Source organism: Bicyclus anynana, chromosome 10 (genome assembly GCF_947172395.1).
Source record: "Bicyclus anynana chromosome 10, ilBicAnyn1.1, whole genome shotgun sequence".
Classification (NCBI taxonomy): Eukaryota; Metazoa; Arthropoda; class Insecta; order Lepidoptera; family Nymphalidae; genus Bicyclus; species Bicyclus anynana.
The window spans coordinates 11,005,992-11,025,691 of NC_069092.1; the positions used below are offsets into that span (position 1 = coordinate 11,005,992).

Genomic DNA, 19,700 nt, shown 5'->3' on the forward strand with positions numbered 1-19,700 from the left:
CATTATAATTAGTTTAGGAAACAAATTGCGCACTTTTTGCCAAGCCTCTCCCAAAATTCAGCTTTACTCACTTACCCCTGATTTTAAAGATTTAATCTATAACAATGTAACTTGCCACATGTCAAAGTTCTAGGTCCTTGGGAACTAAGTACCCTTAGAGTTTTAATTCCCTTGTGAGTGTCAAAATATGTTTTTTTTTTAAATAACTGATCATATGTTTTTACGTAAACTTGGAATTTCGATTTTTTTCACAACTCATGGTATTGTAGATCTGAGTATATGGCAACTGATTTCAACTTACTCGTAATATCTGCACGCGGTACTGAAATTTAGAGTCTTGACAAGACAATAAAGTAATCTATTAAGGGTCCCACATTTTCCTCTTGAGGTACCCTAAAAAACCGTGCGAACCAATTTTAATGCGGATGGAGTCGTGACCATTATTATCGTTACTACTTTCCTGTGCAGTAACACAAAAACGTCCTTTCAACGGTGCATTTTGCAAATGTGTTACCTGCGGTTTAACAAAATTCTGGCCACTTTTTCAAGCATTTTTTGTACAGGCGAAAATGCATTTCGAATTTCACCGAGCTTACAAAGTTAGTAGCCGACAAACGGAAAAGGGTTTTACCGAGTAATGTAAATGGAAAATTATTTAAGTTTTTCAGTGGAACAAGACAAAAAAACGAATGGATGTTACGTTCGCGGAATCTGCGATGTTGTGTTAACTATGTTTAATTTATATTTCAGACACAGATTTAACAGATAGAGCGTACGGAGCGCGATGGTGTAGTACAGCACAGTATATCTAATTAAATGTATTACGCAATTTACAACTCTATTTTGATACAGAATAGAGATGAAATTTAAATTTTCCGAATTCTAAATGATCACGCATGTGCGCCGAGTGTTCACACTCACCCATAAGCGTTATTTCATTAAAATAATGGGTCATCTCAAAGTAATAGCATACGTAACGTGCATACGTAATTAAACAAACAAGCAGCTTGTTAACACTGTAAAATTTCAAGCACTATCAAAAAGTTCATTAAAATTTCAAAATATAAAAGCCCAGGCCACCATAGCATTAAAAGTACCTACAGATTAAACTTTTCCAATTAAAATTTGTATCACAATATGGTCCATCAGGTTGTCTGGCATTTTTAAATAGAGAATCCTTGTTTCATATAAATATTATAACTTTATTTTAAATATGATATATTTTTTAGCTTTTTTAATAACAATTCTATTAAATATTCTCATTATGACTTTGAGATTATGTACTAAAGATATATCATAGGAACAAGGGCATGGGCGGGGCACATTGTTCGAAGATCCGATGAATGTTGGAGTCCCAAGATGCTGGAATGGTGACACAGTGTCGATCGACCCTCCAGGTGGACTGACAACATCAAGTGAGCTGCAGAAATTCGCTGGATGGAGGCGGCTCCGGAACGTCATGTTTGGAAGTCCCTACAAAAGGCCTATGTCCTGCAGTAGATGTCGATCGGCTGATATGATGTTGATGATGGTGATGATGATGAATAATAAAAATATATATAATTATTCGTTATACCTATATAAATAGTATATTCACGAGTATTAAAATCCTTACCAGTATAAAAATATCTGTATATAAAAGCCCTGTGTATTATAGAGCTTAAATTTGATCCTCTCTTCCACTCCAGTCGCAGTTCGACCACATATTTTAAGAGGCGAATGGAAAATATTAGAAATAAAATACGGGACTAAACGGTCAGTACGGTAAAAACCATAAACTCCAGAAGCGAGTGCGCGTTTCTCAAAATATTATTTCGGTCGCGCGTATATTCACTGGAGGGCCATTCAGATCTCACTCGCCTGAAATAACTGTCGCATAACGTTGATATAAAGCGGTTGGCCGAAGCAGGTGGCTTAAATTACGCTGAGTATACATCTAATTCTCTTGGTCCAGTTTTGACACCGGAGTAAAGCGTGAACAGATTTCTAGGTGGGTACTTAGACAGAAATATGTCTGTCTATAATCTTTATTACAATATAACTGTATTTTTTTTATTATGAAACAATACAACAAGGAACTTTATTATTAATCCATATTCATCTCACTGTTGAACTCGAGTCTCGTTTCAGAATGAGACGGGTCAAGCTTTAGTCCACCACGCTGCCTTAATGCGGATTGGCCGACTTCACACACCTAGAGAATTAAGTAAATTCTCAGGTATGCAGGTTGTAAAAAATCAGTCAGATCTTTTGTCACCAGTCGAGGTAACTAGTTACGGTGAGATGATTCGGAGAAATGCTGTGTTTTGTAGTTATTTGGGTACGACACCAAAACACAAACAAGCATTTTCGAAATTTTTGTATCTCTCTGTCTGTTTGTCTTTCTGTCTGTCTCTTTGTTTAACCTTTGGAACGGCTGAACCGATTTAAAAAGGACTGTCCAGTGACAGCTCTAGCTCTATAATCTCATCGAATTCCAGTGAATTAGATGAGATTATAGAGCTAGAACTAGGCTATTTTTATCTTGGTTGCTAGGATTTGTGGACACTGAATATCATGCGAACGGAGACACGGTCATCCAGTAGTAAATATCATAAAAAAAAATCTAAAGAGTTTGTTATACATAACTCTCTTATCTTTGGAATTTGAGAGATCAATCATAGAGGACTATTTAAAACTATTTATTTATTTCCTGACAGGTAAAACTTGCGCAGAACAAGTTATAATTTATATAACACAATGAAAATAACGATATATCAAAAGTACAGAAACAATAAAAATAAAATAAATACAACGGATTGCTAACTTTAACCCGTAAAAGTTTCCTCGTTCCAATAATTGTACTCGGCACTTTTTGATTGAAATTCCCTGTTGAAACATCTATTGTTCTCCGGAAATAATGATTATTGTTGGGAATTAAATCCGCTGGGGCTTGTTTGTTTCAAACGCTAATTGACTGTACTCGGGGTTACTAATGTTTTATTTCAATTTAATACATATTGTCCATCAATGATTATTTTATACTATAGATCGGTTACGTCCCTACAAAACCACCGAAAAAAATTATCCGAATAATAGACAATATTGAGCGCACACATCCACAGTTTTGTCTTTAATTTCCATTATATATTTATGTATATACTAGCTGATGCCGCGCGGTTTCAGCCGCGTGGTGCCCGTTCCCGTAGGAATACAGGGATAATATATAGCCTATAACCTTCTTTGATAAATGGGCTATCTAACACTGAAATAGTTATTCAAATCGGACCAGTAGTTCTTGAGCTTAACGCGTTCAAACAAACAAACTCTTCAGCTTTATAATATTAGTATAGATAGTTTTGTTACTTCTCGAACACACAATTGGACATTGTAGACGATATTTACGTATTATTTGTTTAAATAACGTTCGTTATTGACCACAACTAACATTGAGTTGTGTATAATTGTTCTCTTTTGAGCGCCTTATTTGTTATGTGCTAGTAACACATCTAACAGTATTTAATATCATTGCTGTCTATTACAATTTCGCTGTAGAAATGAAAATAGAAAAATGCATCTTTATATTGATTTTATATTTCATCTATATATTATTTTGACGCCCTTCGTATTGCAGTGGTATGCGCGATGGATTTACAAGACAGAGGTCCTGGGTTTGATCCCCGGCTAATCGGCTGGGCCGGTTTAGGTTTTCTTAATACAAGGCCCAGATCTGGCTGTCTGGCCAAGTGCAAGTTCAAGCAATGTTACTGGAAATAATTGAAGGAACTTGTAACATTCCCAAAATCAATAACTGTATAAAACACTGCACATAATTCTATCGAAAAGATAAGACAACCTTAACTTGGACATAACAAAAGTGTTGTTGGATAGAAGCAGGCGTTACTTTGCGAAAGTTCATCATGAATATATAATTATTTATTTATTTTGCTATTATCCGCGAAAAGACGATGAACCCATGCGACAACGTCACCCAGGTCCGACAAAACACTCTCTATGTACGTTTCACCCCGAAACCGGAGCATCCTCAGGAGATGTTGACTCTACAACGTGCTATTGAAAAGTGTTGTTAGAAACACTATTTTAATGAAATGCGTAGATTGTGGTTTTAGAATTAAAATTATCAAGTAACTAAATATAAATTTTAAACAAAAGACGTAAGACAACATGCAAAAAAATACTAATGAAATTTTCTTTGCATTCTTAGCAAAAATAATATAAAACAGAAAAATTACATTAACAAGGAAGTAGTGACGTAGTAAGTTGAAAGAAGCGGATAATCTAGGGGTTATTAATTAATTCTGAACGACGTCTACATTGTGTTTGGCTATGAAACGTAATACTCGAGCTGGTAGTACAATGCTGTTCGTTAGTGGGTTGTGAATAGTCTTGAATGACTTTAATGATGTATTGTCGTGTTGTACAGTCCGCGAATGGGGTTCATCTAGTTATTTCTCTTGTATAATAAGCTAAGAGGAGAAGTATTAAAACAATGAAGGAATATTTCACAAATCATGCTACCAACTTCGGACTAGTATAACTAATAAAATATTGGGCTGAATTTGAGCTGTACATTTCTTTCTCGACTTAACATTTTTTTTTATTCTTTACAAGTTAGCCCTTGACTACAATCTCACTTGATGGTATGTGATGACGCAATTTAAGATGAAAGCGGCCTAACTTGTTAGGAGGAGAATGAAAATCCACAGCCCTTTCGGTTTCTATACGACATTACCAGAACGCTAAATCGCTTGGCGGTACGTCTTTGTCGGTAGAGTGGTAACTAGCCACGGCCGAAGCCTCCCACCAGCCGAATTTAGAAATAACTATTGTGACCCTTTTTAATTTTTGCTGTGTCTCAATTTGAAGTGTACGCTAGTTAGTTTCTTTTTAGTTCTTTGTCTTCCCTTAGACTTCCTTAAACCAACCCTCTCGCAAAATATCGCAAAATAAGTGAGTCATCATCATCAGCCGATAGACGTCCACTGCTGGACATAGCCCTCTTGCATGGAGTACAAAACGCAATGGTCTCGAGCCGCCAGCATCGAGCGGCTCCCCCCTTGATATCACCTAGTTGGGGGTCGACCAACACTGCACTTCCCGGAGAGGGGTCGCCATTCCAGCACCTTAGGACACCAAAGTTCATCGGCTCTTCGAACTATGTGGCCTGCCCATTGCCACTTCAGCTTCGCGACTAGCTGAGCTATGTCAGTGACTTTGGTTCGTCTGCGGATCCCCTCATTTCTGATTTGACCACGCAGAGAAACTCCAATCATAGCACGCTCCATCGCCAGCTGAGTGACTTTGAGCCTTCTAATAAGGCCCATAGTTAGCGACCAAGTCTCCTATCCGTATGTCATCACTGGCAACACGCACTGTCCGAAGACTTTCGTCTTCAGGCACTGAGGAGATTTGGACGAAAAGATGTCGCGAAGCTTTTCGAACGCTGCCCAGCCGAGCTGGATTCGAAAAAAATAAGTGTGTTAAGTAATATTATAGTTATGTAAAATGTTGTATGCGGATAAAATTGATACCCCAAAGTGCGGACTGAATATCTATTTCATTTCGCGTATAATTTCCCGCGGGTGATGTTCTGAACATGAAAGCGAGACGTATGATAATGTAGATATAAACCTACTGCTAAAATGATTCACCATGGAAAAGTGTACAACATGTAAATTATTTACTCGTTGATATTTTAAACAAGGTACTTCCCCAACCATTTTGCTGAGTTTGTTGTAGGCTCTTCTCGGACTAAGGCGCGTTTGGAACCCTCGTAACTTTAGTTTTAAGTTTTCGACTATTATTACCACCATTCGATTAAATTAAATTATGACATAATCTTGACCTTTCAAAAGTGCTTGTAAACTAAGCCTAATTGAAATAAATGAATTTTGACTTTTGACTTTGACATTATACACTGTGTTATAGTAATGTATGACGTTGTCATAATTGAAATATTATTATCGCAAAGAAGACATTTAAAATTATGGTCGAGTCACACACTTTCTACGAGTTTTCTTATAACTAATCGATTTTAGCAGTTAGATATCAATGAGCTCAGCTGGCCTATTCACTATTTAGGTCTTTATTATCAGCCTATTAAAATAAGCATCAAATCATTTGGCAAAATGTCATCTACCTGCTATAAGATATCCACCAGTAAGCACCGGATGACATTTTTTATACATATAAAATCTCAATTTGTACACGTCTACTAGCATACGTCAAAGATGAATTGAAGAAGGGAATTAGCCGAGCCGTCATATATATGCGCCTAATTCAAACTTTTTAATGTTTTTAACGATGAACGATTAATGAATAGTTAGTGATTAAGCGGTGATAGCACAGTGGATATGACCATGGCCCCCGATTCCGGAAGGTAATGCGTTCGAATCCGGTCCGGGGCATGCACCTCCAACTTTTCAGATGTGTGGTGCATTTAAGTAATTAAATATTACGTGTCTCAAACGGTGAAAACATCGTGAGGAAACCTGCATACCAGAGAATTTTCTTAATTCTCCGCATGTGTGCAGTCTGCCAATCCACATTGGACTAGCGTGATGGACTAATTGGCCTAACCCCTCTCATTCTGAAAGGAGACTCGAGCGCAGCAGTGAGTCGTATATGGGTTGATAATGATGATGATTTTTTTTATTATTAGAACAACGAATGCTTACGATTCTAATAAAATGTATTAAGCTTTTTTTTGGTCTACAAATATTACGGTTAGTAACTACAGAAATAATACCGACTTACCTGTATTATTACAAAACTGAGTATTACAAAAACACGTATGACATCTAAAGCCTGTAAGGATATTTAATTACCTAGAATTAGAAAGCTAAATTTCATTAAAACTCGTTTTAGCAACAAAGTCAAACAAGCTTTCCGATACGGCGCGGGCGCCGCTGCCATGAAATAAACAAGTTGGTTTTTTGGTTAAGTACTCAATTGCGGAAACTATGACTACCATAATATCTATCATAAGACGGCCCTAGGTTCAATCCCCGGCTGGACTGATTGAGGTTTTCTTAATTGGTTCAGGTCTGACTGGTCCAATTAAGGGAGGCTTTGGCCGTAGCTAGTTACCACCCTACCGACAAAGACGTACCGCCAAGCGATTTAGCGTTCCGGTACGACGTCGTGTAGGAACCGAAAGGTGTGTGAATTTCATCCTCCTCCTAACAAGTTAGCCCGATTCCATCTTAGATTGCATCATCACTAACCATTAGGTGAGATTGTAGTCAAGGGCTAAGTTGTAAAGAATAAAAAAATATATATATACTCTTCTGTGTAAATAATGTTGAGGATGATTTATGCTCAGCGCACAATACAATCACATTAATTACGACTTTGTCCCCGTGGATTCAATTTTTTACAAATCCCGCGGGAACCATGAATTTTTCTGGGATGAAAAGTAGCCTATGTGTTAATGCAGAATAAAATCTATTACCATTCCAATTTCAGCCAAATCGCCTCAGTAGCCACAGCGCAAAGGAAGAACAAACATACACCCTTACACACACAAACTTACGCCTCAAAAATATTAGTGCGACTAGTGGACGCCCGCTACTTCGTACGCGAAAAATTAAGTTTTTCACATATAACGCGGAAACCATGGAATTTGCCGGGATAAAAGTAGCCTTTATGTTGCTCAATAACCTCTATCTTGTCTATCCAGTGAAAGGACCAAATAGATCGACAGACAAGTTTTTTTAAAACTTGATTATGTGTTAGTTCATGTAACTATATATAAGTAACTTGAAAAAACACATCAGTTATCTTGAAATCACAGTCAGACACTTAAATTTTATTTATATGTATGTATTGATTATGCTTTCGGTTAAAGAAAAATGACTTACGGTCGCTGACTTCATGACATTTTGACATGAATTTAGTCAAGATTTGTCTCTATTGCCACTTAAACCAGGCGCCGTGAGGTATTGAGTTTGCATAATTGCCGAGAACCGCATTCTGTTTACGTTTTTGAGCTCAGAAAATCACGCAGATTACGACTCTGCATGTTGCCAGGAGTTGATTGGTACATCATTTTGTTACACTCTAAGTGTTTAACAAAACAAGCAATAAAACTAACACAAAGCATTTTGTTTAGTCCATATCCTCGACACTAAAGGGGTAGGCTGTAACAAAAGAATGGACCAATTTATCTCCTGGCAACATGCACAATCGAAATCTGCTTATTGCTTTTCTGTATTCCAAACTGTAAACTGCTATCCGCGAATTATGCACACTCAATACCTCACAGCACCTGGTCTAACTAATTTATTTGGTATAGGCTGTCGCTGTTGTCGCGCTTTTAGTATAATGTTTTCCAAAATGGCGACCTCGGTGACGATAGTTCCAGTTTTGGCCACCGGGTCAGAAAAGTTTGTGGCAATTTACGCGATTCACGGACCGGTTCTGCAAACTAACGTCATATCAGATCTATTCATTAAAAACATCTTAACGATTGTCAAGAATTTTTATTTTATTTTTAATGAATAGCTTTAATTTTATCTAATATGAATGAAATTAAGTTTGTACATTTGTTGGAGATATCATTATGAAAAATCTTATACGGACAAATACCATACCGACAAAGACGTTTCAGCGTTCCGCTACGATATTGTATAGAAACCAAAAGGAGTGTGGATTTCATCCTACTCCAAACAAGTTAACCCGCTTCCATCTTAGAATGCATCATCACTTACCATCAGGTGAGATTGTAGTCAAGGGCTAACTTGTAGAGAATAAAAAAAATACAATACATAAATACTCGATTCGCAAACATTAATAAATACCTAACGTAAGTATGCACAAAAAAGAAAAAAAAACGAAAAAAAAATACAAAAGCAATTGACTTTAGCACAAGGTAAGCTCAGTCACGAAACGAACTAAAAAACACAGATCTATAAAAACATAATGCTCAAGACTTCAACTCTAATCAATCGATAAGATCAATCGATAATTGAACACAGAATAAATTTACTGAAGTCATTATTATTTACTAGCTGACGCCGCGCGGTTTTACCCGCGAGGTTCCCGTTCCCGTAGGAAAACGTAGGATAATATATAGCCTATAGCCTTCCTCGATAAATGGGCTATCTAACATTGAAAGAATTTTTCAAATCGGACCATTAGTTCCTGAGATTAGCTCGTTCAATCAAACAAACAACTCTTCAGCTTTATATATTACTATAGATTTATTTCTTTAAAAATCTTATGGCACACAATGTACCTAATACAAGAAATAAAAGTTTTATATTGTAAAAGTATATTATGATACAAGGGTAAAAAAAAACAGTCAAAAACTATAAAGTTATATAATAAAGTGCAAATGAAAAAGAAAAAAATACTGCCTTCGTCCTTTAAATGCAATGACCCGAGAACGCAACCAAGTACTGCATTAGTTAATGTTATAAAGGGATAATATTATTGGATCCTTTTCACTATACCACAAAACTGGATATTCCTGTATTATTTTATTCATTCGAAGTAGCGGGCGTAGGCCAGTCTTCATTAATGTTTTACGTATTAAAATTCATATGATTCTTAAACGGTAGAAACTATGTCCTCCGAGCGTTGTGATATTCGCACGATAATTATGCTGCTGTTAGAACGTTAAGTAGATTTTTAGGACTTAAGTAAAATATAGTGTGTATAAAAATGGATCAATCGTTTGAAGAAAATAGGTATACTAGTGCGTGTAGTAGTTCTGCAAAATCTTCATGGTTACCCTTAATACGACAGGTAAAGATTATAAAACAATTATTTTTTAAATTACAAAAGTGCTGAAATCATAATTATAAAATAGTAATAATAATTTATTGTATATCCCTGATTTTTTTTCACTACAAAGTTTTATAAGTTATGTATATTATTCTGTTTATACAAAAATTATAATTTCTCTAATTTTGTATCTATGCAAAGTCAAACAACAAGTCAGTGGCCGTTAAATAATTTTAAATTTTAACTCGTAAAACAATATATAGATAAATGAGAATTATATCTTAAAATTATTACATTATAAATTTTGTTTATTTTGACTACCAAATGCATTACAACGTAATAGCTTGTAATAATCATTTATTTATTTATTAAGGAAAATTTACCGATAATACATTAAATTCATGATTACATTTCATTACAATTTTAGGTTATGTCAATCCTTAACTATATAAAAGATTTTCACAACATTTACAATTTTTAACAGAGTATAATATGTCATTAATTTCAAAACTACAACGTGATCTAATATAATCTAATATAATATATTCTAATCTAATCTACAATATAATCTAACACATTAAGTATATAACAATAAGCAAGTATATAACAATAACTATTAAACAAATAACAGTGACCGTTAAGTTTGAAAGTGAAGTCAAAGAAGGTCAGTTCTCCAGTACTTTTCCATCTTAATTAACATTGTAGAAGGAAAGCAATAACAATTAATCGTGTTAATTAAACCTGAGAATGTTATTAATTCTATTACTTATGAAATATAACACAGGTTAAATTATAGTGCAATAGACCTGGGGATATTGAAAATAGGCTAGTTGACACTTTTTTTAAATGGTCTTTTATTGATCGTTATCGTTTTTCTGACATAAAAACTCTTTGCCAATAGGTATTTAAAAAAGTACCGTTCGTTTTTACGGATTATAAAAGTTTAATATAACACTACGGCACATGTGCATTTTACATTACATTACGGCACATGTGCGTAATGAAATACATTACGATATTGAAATTGGTGAAATAAGCGATACTTTACGAGCAAATGTGTTATTAAAGCAATACGTATTTTGATACAGATTGTCAACATACATAGCATCCTTATTAATATTCTCAAACGTGTCAAACAAGTTCTAGTTCCCATCAAACCTTTGTCAACTTTGTGACATTTTAGACTTTTTACATTACCTATTGATAAATAATTTATTAATAGACTGCATAATTATTATAATACATGTTGTAATGGAATGGGGATGATGACTGGGTTTCAAAACATTGATTTTTTTAGATACATTCGGGTAAATAAGGTCAATATGAACTAATTAATAAACATATAATTAAAAATAGATTGTCTGGATTTACATAAAATAAACAAAATTATAAAATTTCAAAAACAATTAAAAACCTTTTAATTAATTAGATTACAATTCATACATTTTTAGATTCCTTACATTGAAATGATATTTTTTGTTAAGTGAAGTATAGACATAAATGCAGAAATAACAGAGATATTTGTAATTTTTTTGAACGCCCATACAAATCTAACGGGCCCACTTAGCGCCGACGTCATTTTTCATGCCATTTACGAGTAATAGGGAGCGTTTTTCAGATATCCGTGGCGCCGCCGCAAAATTGACCCTTTAAATCCTTATAGCTCCGAAAGTAATGATCGCAGATACCCTGTTACTTCTACAAAATTTCTTTAAAGTCGTGCGCTGTAGCATGATGCGGGTGACAGTTCGTTTCACTCTTGAAAGTTTGCCACGATTCACGGATAATAGTACGTATTATGAACATCATACAGGCATTTGTCACCCGCATCATGCTACAGCGCTCAGAGTATAGCATACTCTTAATTTATATACAATTTTAAACAGTTAATTATTATTTTCTTTCTGCAATTACAGATGTTCATATGCAGTGGAGTGACGTCATACTTTTTCATTTATGGATTATTTTTCGGCGCCCCAACAGTTTATGTACCACAAATACGGAAAGAAGCGAACTCGACTGATGCTATTAATATGGAAACGATGTCTTGGTTATGTGAGTTAACATATATCAAATACCTAATATGCATATATTTCATGCATGCTTAATTATTCTTGAATTTTCGAGGTTATTGTAAATTACAAGCCATGAGATGTTCTAAATAGGTAATAGCCATTGTCCAGGACATGTGGTTCAATTAAGGGAAATATTAATTGAGCCGCAACCAACTCAAACGTAATAACATCGACATTAGTAAATAATTACCTTTATAAATAGTACGGGGAAACCCGGGTAATGTCACCCTGGGAAAAGTAAAGACATTCAATAGTTTAAATTCTATGCGTCCCACTGCTTTCGTTGAATGTCATCTGGTTCCTCCTTCACCCTTCGATAGTAAAATGAACAGCTTTGACTCACCATCCCCCGTCATTTAAAAAAAATATCGAAAGAGTGGTTCTTTGTTACGATAGTTCAAGGTAAGTATTTTCATAAGGACTCATAATATACCTACAGATAATGTTATTGCTATCTGCAATCATGCATTGCTTTATCCATAAAGTGCATAATTTTGTGTTAAATTTTTTGACGTGGTGTGTCTGGATTTGATATTAAGTAGGATTACATTTAACGGTACCTATTGGGGCAAAGCGAGAAAGGGCAAAGTATACACATCTATTAAACATTATCAAATTAAATAATTGTTTTGTATTTCTTTTAATTTCAGTTTCAATCTCCAGTTACGGATCTCTACCATGGGCGATAATTTGCCCAATAATCGCAGAACGATATGGCAGAAAAGTGCCATACATGATATTATGGGTAAATACTATGGTCAGTGTTTCGTTATTTTACTTCAGCAAATCTGTAACCGAACTTTTCATAAGTGGTTTCTTACAAGGGATGCTACAAACAATACAAATAGGAGTTTCAATTATGGTGCTCACTGAATATGTATCACCCAAATATAGAGGGATTTTCATTACGTTCAAGTCTGCGACTTTTTACTGGGGTATCTGGATCTCTAACGCTATTGGAACCTTCTTTCATTGGAAGAATATTGGGATACTGGTATTTTCGTGCTGCGTCTACAATTTCAGTATATTATTTTGGCCTGAATCTCCTTATTGGTTAGCATCGAAAGGACGCTTTGAAGAATGTGCGAAATGCCACCGCTGGTTAAAAGGTGAAGATAAAGACGCTGAAGAAGAACTAAAGATGCTTATTTTATCATCAAAAGAGAATTTGAAACGGAAGCAAGAACGTCGAGAGGGAAACCAACCAAATAGTATTGTTAGAGTTTATAATACTGTGAAGGCCAGAAGATTCTACAAACCACTTATACCTTCTGTATTAACTATATGCTTATATCATTTCTCAGGAAAGTTGGCATGTACGGGCTATGTAATAGAAATTATAAAATCAATTACTGTTAGTGAATCAACAGCGTACGAAGGAATGCTTGTGCTAGATGGAATCACTGTACTCGGAATGTATGTAGGTGTTTCATTTACTAAGTTTTTCAAGCGTCGTCCGTTGTTATTTATTTCTGCAATTATCGGTGTTATATTTTTATTTGCATTATCATTGTATTTATATTTAATTTCTTTAAAGGTTATATCAGAAAATAAATATTTAACATTATTCCTTTTAATGGGCTTCTCAGTGACAATAAGTTGTGGTCCAATGATTTTGTCTATGTGTTTCTCTACTGAATTGACTCCATTAAAAGGCAGAAGTATATTTATAAGCATTTTCACACTTTCAACTTGTACTATCATGGGTTCAATTTTGAAAATTTCTCCATACATTTTTAAATATTTTGCATCACATGGTGCATTTTTATTTTATGCTATAATGTCGTCTATATTTATTGCTATTCTTTACAAGATTTTACCAGAAACAAAAGATAAAACCATCCAAGAAATAGAAAAATATTTTTGTGATAATGATAATGTTGTAGAAGAACAAGAATTAATGAATCCAACAGATGCTCGTATTAAATAATTTCTTACTTTAATTAATTTAATTTAGCTTTATAAAAGATGCTGAGTATTTCCCATAACTTCAAGGTGTTGACGAGTCCACTTATTGGAGTCGAACTAACTTTTTTTTTATCTTTTATTTTTGAGAAAGAATACAATAAAAAACTTAAGCTAACTTATCCTAATAACTATACAAATCATGCCCAAGTGGAATGGTGGCAAGAAACTGGCTGCATTTCCGCGCTGGACAGCCAGGCTTGATCCTTTGCGCAAAAAATTAGCCAGTCCTTCCTTCTGTCACCAGTCGAGACAACTAGCCACGGTGAAATGATTCGGTAATTTTTTTTTACTAAAAAATAAAATATTTTACACGACTTTATCTATCTTTGCATTTTTAATTTTAAAGTTTGGCTACGTCATAATTATAAGGTTTACGTATAAGGGACACATTTTAAGATCTATTTACAAAAGAAGTTTACTCCGAAAATGTTAAGTTTAGCACACGTGTTCTTTGAACAGTTTTAATTAATTTTTGGTAAAGAATATAACCCCAGAGTTACGGGAAATATTCCCCCAGCACTCTGTATAAGTTAGTATTTATGGATTAGTAGGATAATATTGTAGTTATGATTGCAGCTATGTAATTAAATTTAATTTAAAATATGTTTCACGTTATTTTAATTTAATTTCTTTGTCTTTTTAAATACAGCAATATAATACAACGATAAAATAATTAGTAGTAAATGTTACCATTAATAACATAAATAATAACTCTAAGGTATTTTTTTACTCAAGACAAACTTCTCCTCTGTTGTTCCGATTATTTTTCTGATCACCAAAACCATTGTATTTTTTTTTAAAGTAATTTATTATATATTATTTTTTCAACATAAATTAAGAGATACGAATAACGAAACATTGCTTGTATACCGTACAAAACGTAATTCGTTTTGGAAAAATCTATAATCTTGAAAGTGTTCTCAATATAATTAATTATGTAACATCACTTTGATTTAACATTTAGGAACATTAGGAACATAATATACCCTCATCTGTTTTGGAGTTTGGGAGATTGACCACATGTTCAATCTCCCAAAACTCCCTTTTGAGTTTGGCGGGAAAATCGTAAGAATTACATATAGCTCTTGTTTTGTTTTCTTTGATTTGCTGCATTTTTAGAGTTTGATTGCATAAAGTAGACTGCATTTTATTCAAAATACTTCTATAATAGTCACAAGTGAAGTGGAGCTTGAACAAGAGTGTTTTAAGTAATTATTTCGATTTTCTTGGTAGACTCTATAATAATGAAAGTAAGGTCGCCTTTGCCTTACCAAATCATGACATGACTTAACTAGGACTGACTGACCGACTGCCGACGACGGGCGACATAGAGTGATATTTGACCACTTTCCCCCTAATAGGAGTATTTATTTGATGACTGACTAAATGTATAAACTATTTTGAACCAAAAAATACCTATAACTCTTTTTGTTTTACGAAAATAAAGAATTTAGTACACAAAGTACTAAACAAGACGAATGAGGCGATGGCAGGTAGGAAAACGCGCGCGCGGGATGAAACCCTGCGCAGCTTATTCCGCTGATACCTAAAATTTTGCATTTAAATGCGTGATGTTCCGAAACATCATAAAGTTCATATCGTACTGTACCACGATAAGACTAAATCGAATTAACAAAAAAAATCGAGCTGAATAATTTTGTAATAATATACGAGTATGTTTAAAAAAATAATTGATCTCTCAATCACATTGTCATAACCTATCTTAATTTTTATTCCACTTTTGATAACTCTGACGACTGATACAGATTTGTAAATATCACATAGCGTCCTTGAGTCTTCTAATATCCTCATTAACATAATTATAATTACAAATTCATATACACTTATACACTGGCTGATTGACTTGTTTAAGGTTCCGCATCTCAAAAAGAAAAAATTGAATCCTTATTAGAAACAAAATAGTTATTTACGCCACTGTCATAAACGAGTTATGGATTGTTGATACCATTGTAGCACAAATGTTTTTTGTGCAATAAGGTGAAGGCAAATTGCACAATAGACGGCTCACGAGTGCTACAATCGCTAATTACGTGCAGTGGCATTTAAATAATGAAAGTGGCAAGAATTATCAAAACTTCGTAAATATTATATAGGGAATTGGTGTTGGTCATGGCCACCTCGATTTTTCCATCGGCGTGGCCTTCTAGGAAGCCTGAATTTTTGTAGCCAATGACATGGAACTATAGACGAATATCTTAGCATTCCATGGATTCACCGTGAGGGTGCCGGGTCCATCGCGTGGTAGAGAGAAAAACACCAAGCAAAGTCCAGGACTTGTGACTACTGGATGTGGGGTTAAGGAATTCCTTGACGATCGATCAACACTCCCCTTCTCTGCTCGTGTTGTTCTCCCTACCTAACCAAATTTGGTAAGATCCTATTAGAGCAGCTTTACACGGCACCTCTTTGTAATATTGGTATAGATAGATATTTATCCATACCCTAGAGCGTACAAGAGAAGTCACGAGCGTAATCTAGCATGTCCTAGTAATAATTCGATTTCCATATATCAGCATAGATATGTATGATAATTAGATGTCACTTGGTCTCATCAGCAGTGTTTTGATAAAAACAACATTTGCGAATCATAACTAACTGCGCCCGTCGATATTACTTGTGGTTATTGGTATTAAAAAATCTTAAAGATCCCACGGGCTCTGCAAATAGTTACCTTTAAAAAGTATCCAGTAGACGACCGACGCCAGAAGATATCTAGTGGGATTGACATCATTATCACTAACCGCGCCGATGGATGTCCACTGCTGAACATAGGCATCTTGCATAGACTTCCAAGAAAAACGGTCTCGAGCCGCCAGCATCCAGCGGCTCCCTGCAACCCGCTTGACGTCCATACTCCACCAAATAGGGGTTCTTTTTCAGGTAGGATTTTTTTTTGGTATAATTATTTTATACTGTAAAATCAAATATCTTGTTCACATCCTTGCGTTTAATGTTATGTTTTTACACAAATTCTATATAATTAAACAAACTGATATTGTAATAATTTATCGCGACTTCAAAATGACTTACATAGTATTTAGTAGAAGTATTCAAAAAACGAATCAAAATTGGGGGTTACAGATTTGACAGCAATTATTCTCATCATCTCCTCCGAAACTGCTTTCGATGCTTCACACTTATAGTTCACAATTAGGGTAACGAGTTCTTTGAAGTGTTATAACTCACTTTGTTACAAAGTAGACAGGCACTCATCGAAAAGGACTTAGAAGATCTGAAAGTCGCCGTCCAGTTTTCATCTAGCCAGGTCGATGATTTCAAGAACAGTTTATCTTCAGTAAGTGGAACGTCTAAAACAATTGAACTGATTAAAGACGAGCTATCATCAACAAAAAATAAATTACAAGAACTGCAAAAGGAAGTAGACGACCGGCAGCAAAGGGATCGACTCCTCAATATTGAAATTGTTGGTGTCCCTGAATGCAAAAATGAAAATCTCCGAGACCTTCTTATCCAAACGTCACAATATATTGACATACCACTCACACCTTTTGATATAGATCACATTCACAGAGTGCAGCCGAGACAAAAACTAGATGGACGCCCTAGAGTCATTGTTTGCAAGTTACGATCAGCAACTGTCAAAAGTAATATTTTAGCTGGATTTAAGAAAACGCGTGGCCTAAACACGGGCAACATAGGAATTGAAGGACCAGCTATCAAAATTTATATACGCGAACACTTGACTTTTAAAAATAAGGAAATATACAAAGCAGCCCGTCTAGCTTGCGATCAAAAGGGTTTTAAATATTGCTGGATTAAGAACTGCAAAATATTTGTCAGGAAGAATGACAATTGCCCTTTTTTTCAAATAAGTGGAATGGAAGATATAAAGAAGATTTCTTGATAGAAACCTACTGTTTCATATATGCTTATACTTCGAATTTAGCTAATATGATTTTATGTTTAATCTTATCAAAATACAATACACTTATCTCACACACATGTCACACAATTCACATCTCACACACGTACATATTCATACGTCCATTCGCATCTCACACTCACATATCACACACATACATTTTCATACGTAACCACCCGTTAATGCAAATATTAAGTTTCCCAATCCTGACTTATAACTCAGTCAATTATAATAACTACTGTGAATTTCAGTCCTTTCATATTAGTTTCGTTCATTTGGTTTCGTTCTACAGTGAGTTATTGATGGAATATCTATACTATATCATACTTTTTTTAGTTATATCAATATTATTTGTTACACTTATTAAAAATGGCTAATCAGGGACTAAAAATTTATTATCAGAATGTTCGTGGTTTGCGAACGAAAACAAATGATTTACAGAGGAATATATTACTCCACGATTTTGACGTTTTGATTTTTACAGAGACTTGGTTAATTCCCAGTATTCATGACAGAGAGTTCTGCGATTTAAGATACGAAGTATTTAGATACGATAGGGACCTCGCAGCTACCAATAAAAAATCTGGGGGTGGAGTAATGATATGTGTCAAACGTAGTTTACACGCATTTTCTCTTGACCTAATTTCTCCTAATCGAGCTTTGGAGGTAGTAGCGATTACAATCCCCTCTGATTCTTTACACACTAATAGTAAACTTCATATTTTGGCAACTTACATTCCTGGCAACACAAATATTCAGCCGTGTTTGCTGGAGGACTTTTCATTAATAATCCATAAATTAAATACTAAAATAGAGAAGGACCATTTTTTGATTTTAGGTGATTTTAATATGCCCTTCATAAAGTGGTCCAATGAAGGTTCCTCCATTGCAAGTAATGCTCCACAAAATCTCCGAGAAATAGGCATGGAATTGGTACAGTATCTGAACTTTAAAGGTCTAAATCAACACTCGCTTTTCAAAAATCTTAACGGCAATACTTTGGATCTTATTTTTGCGAACTTTCCTGTTGAGATCTCGGTTTCAAGTTGTCCTTTACTAAAGCAAGACGACTTTCACCCGGTTTTATTAATTAACGTAGCTTCTTTGACTATTAGAACTTTACCATACGAACCTCGGGTGAAATTTAAATTTCATAAAGCCAATTATGATAGTATAAATAATTATCTGATGGCAATTCCGTGGCAAGAATGCCTATCTGATGGATCTTTGGATGAAGCAGTCAATCGGTTTTATGAACACCTATATAAATGTATTTCTATGTTCGTACCTTTAACTATAACGAAGAAAAATGACACATATCCCAAATGGTATAATAAGTCTCTTATAAAAATTATTCGGGAAAAGTCTAAAATTCATAGACGCTGGAAAAAATACCAAGATCCTTTAGATTACCTAGAATTTTCCCGACTAAGGAAGAGAGAAAAGACGGTAGAATCAGAATGTTACACTAAATATATTAAACTTAATGAAGAATGCTTAAAAAAGGACGCAAAACAATTCTGGTCCTTCATTAAATCTAAGCGTAATACCACAAATCTACCTAGAAAATTAAAGTATGAAAATGCTGAGTCTATTACCAGTAAAGACCACGCCGAAGCGTTTAATAAGTTTTTCTACAATGTGTTCTCTCACCCACTAAATGAGTATCCTCTCTTAAAACTCATTCCCCCAGTTAACCTTTCTACTCCACACTCTCAGTCCCTCCACGTTGACGCTTATGACATAAGCGGTTTGATCATCAAGCTCGACACTTCTAAAAGCTCCGGGAGTGACAAAATACCGCCTTATTTTATAAACTCCGCGCGAAAGTCTCTTATTTCACCCTTGTTAATAATTTTTAATAGATCAATAAAGGAAGGGTACTTTCCAACTAAATGGAAAGAAGCTCATATTGTGCCGATATATAAAAAGGGTACCAAAAGCCTGGTTGAAAATTATCGTCCAGTTTCAATTTTGAATATATTTGGTAAATTGCTAGAAAAAATTATCTATAACACATTATA

General features: G+C 34.6%; 1 protein-coding gene across 2 annotated transcripts; it reads left to right on the forward strand.

The window, feature by feature from the left end:
* The first annotated feature begins 9,452 nt into the window (after positions 1-9,452).
* Positions 9,453-14,377, forward strand: LOC112048466 (facilitated trehalose transporter Tret1). Of its 2 annotated transcripts, none has more exons than XM_024085994.2 (3): positions 9,453-9,750; positions 11,646-11,784; positions 12,455-14,377. In XM_024085994.2, the coding sequence occupies exons 1-3, from the start codon at positions 9,667-9,669 to the stop codon at positions 13,732-13,734; spliced, it is 1,503 nt and encodes a 500-aa protein (XP_023941762.1). In that variant the 5' UTR covers positions 9,453-9,666; the 3' UTR covers positions 13,735-14,377. The 2 variants fall into 2 exon arrangements, with proteins under 2 accessions (XP_023941762.1, XP_052739859.1); XM_052883899.1 differs by lacking the exon at positions 9,453-9,750 and adding an exon at positions 10,822-11,045.
* Positions 14,378-19,700: the final 5,323 nt, after the last annotated feature.

What these genes read in the sequence shown, in the direction of transcription:
- LOC112048466 (XM_024085994.2), top strand. Translation starts at nt 9,667, where the DNA reads ATGGATCAATCGTTTGAAGAAAATAGGTATACTAGTGCGTGTAGTAGT. An exon ending in GGTTACCCTTAATACGACAG is followed by an intron (nt 9,751 to 11,645) that starts GTAAAGATTATA and finishes CTGCAATTACAG; the next exon opens with ATGTTCATATGCAGTGGAGT. An exon ending in GGAAACGATGTCTTGGTTAT is followed by an intron (nt 11,785 to 12,454) that starts GTGAGTTAACAT and finishes TTTTAATTTCAG; the next exon opens with TTTCAATCTCCAGTTACGGA.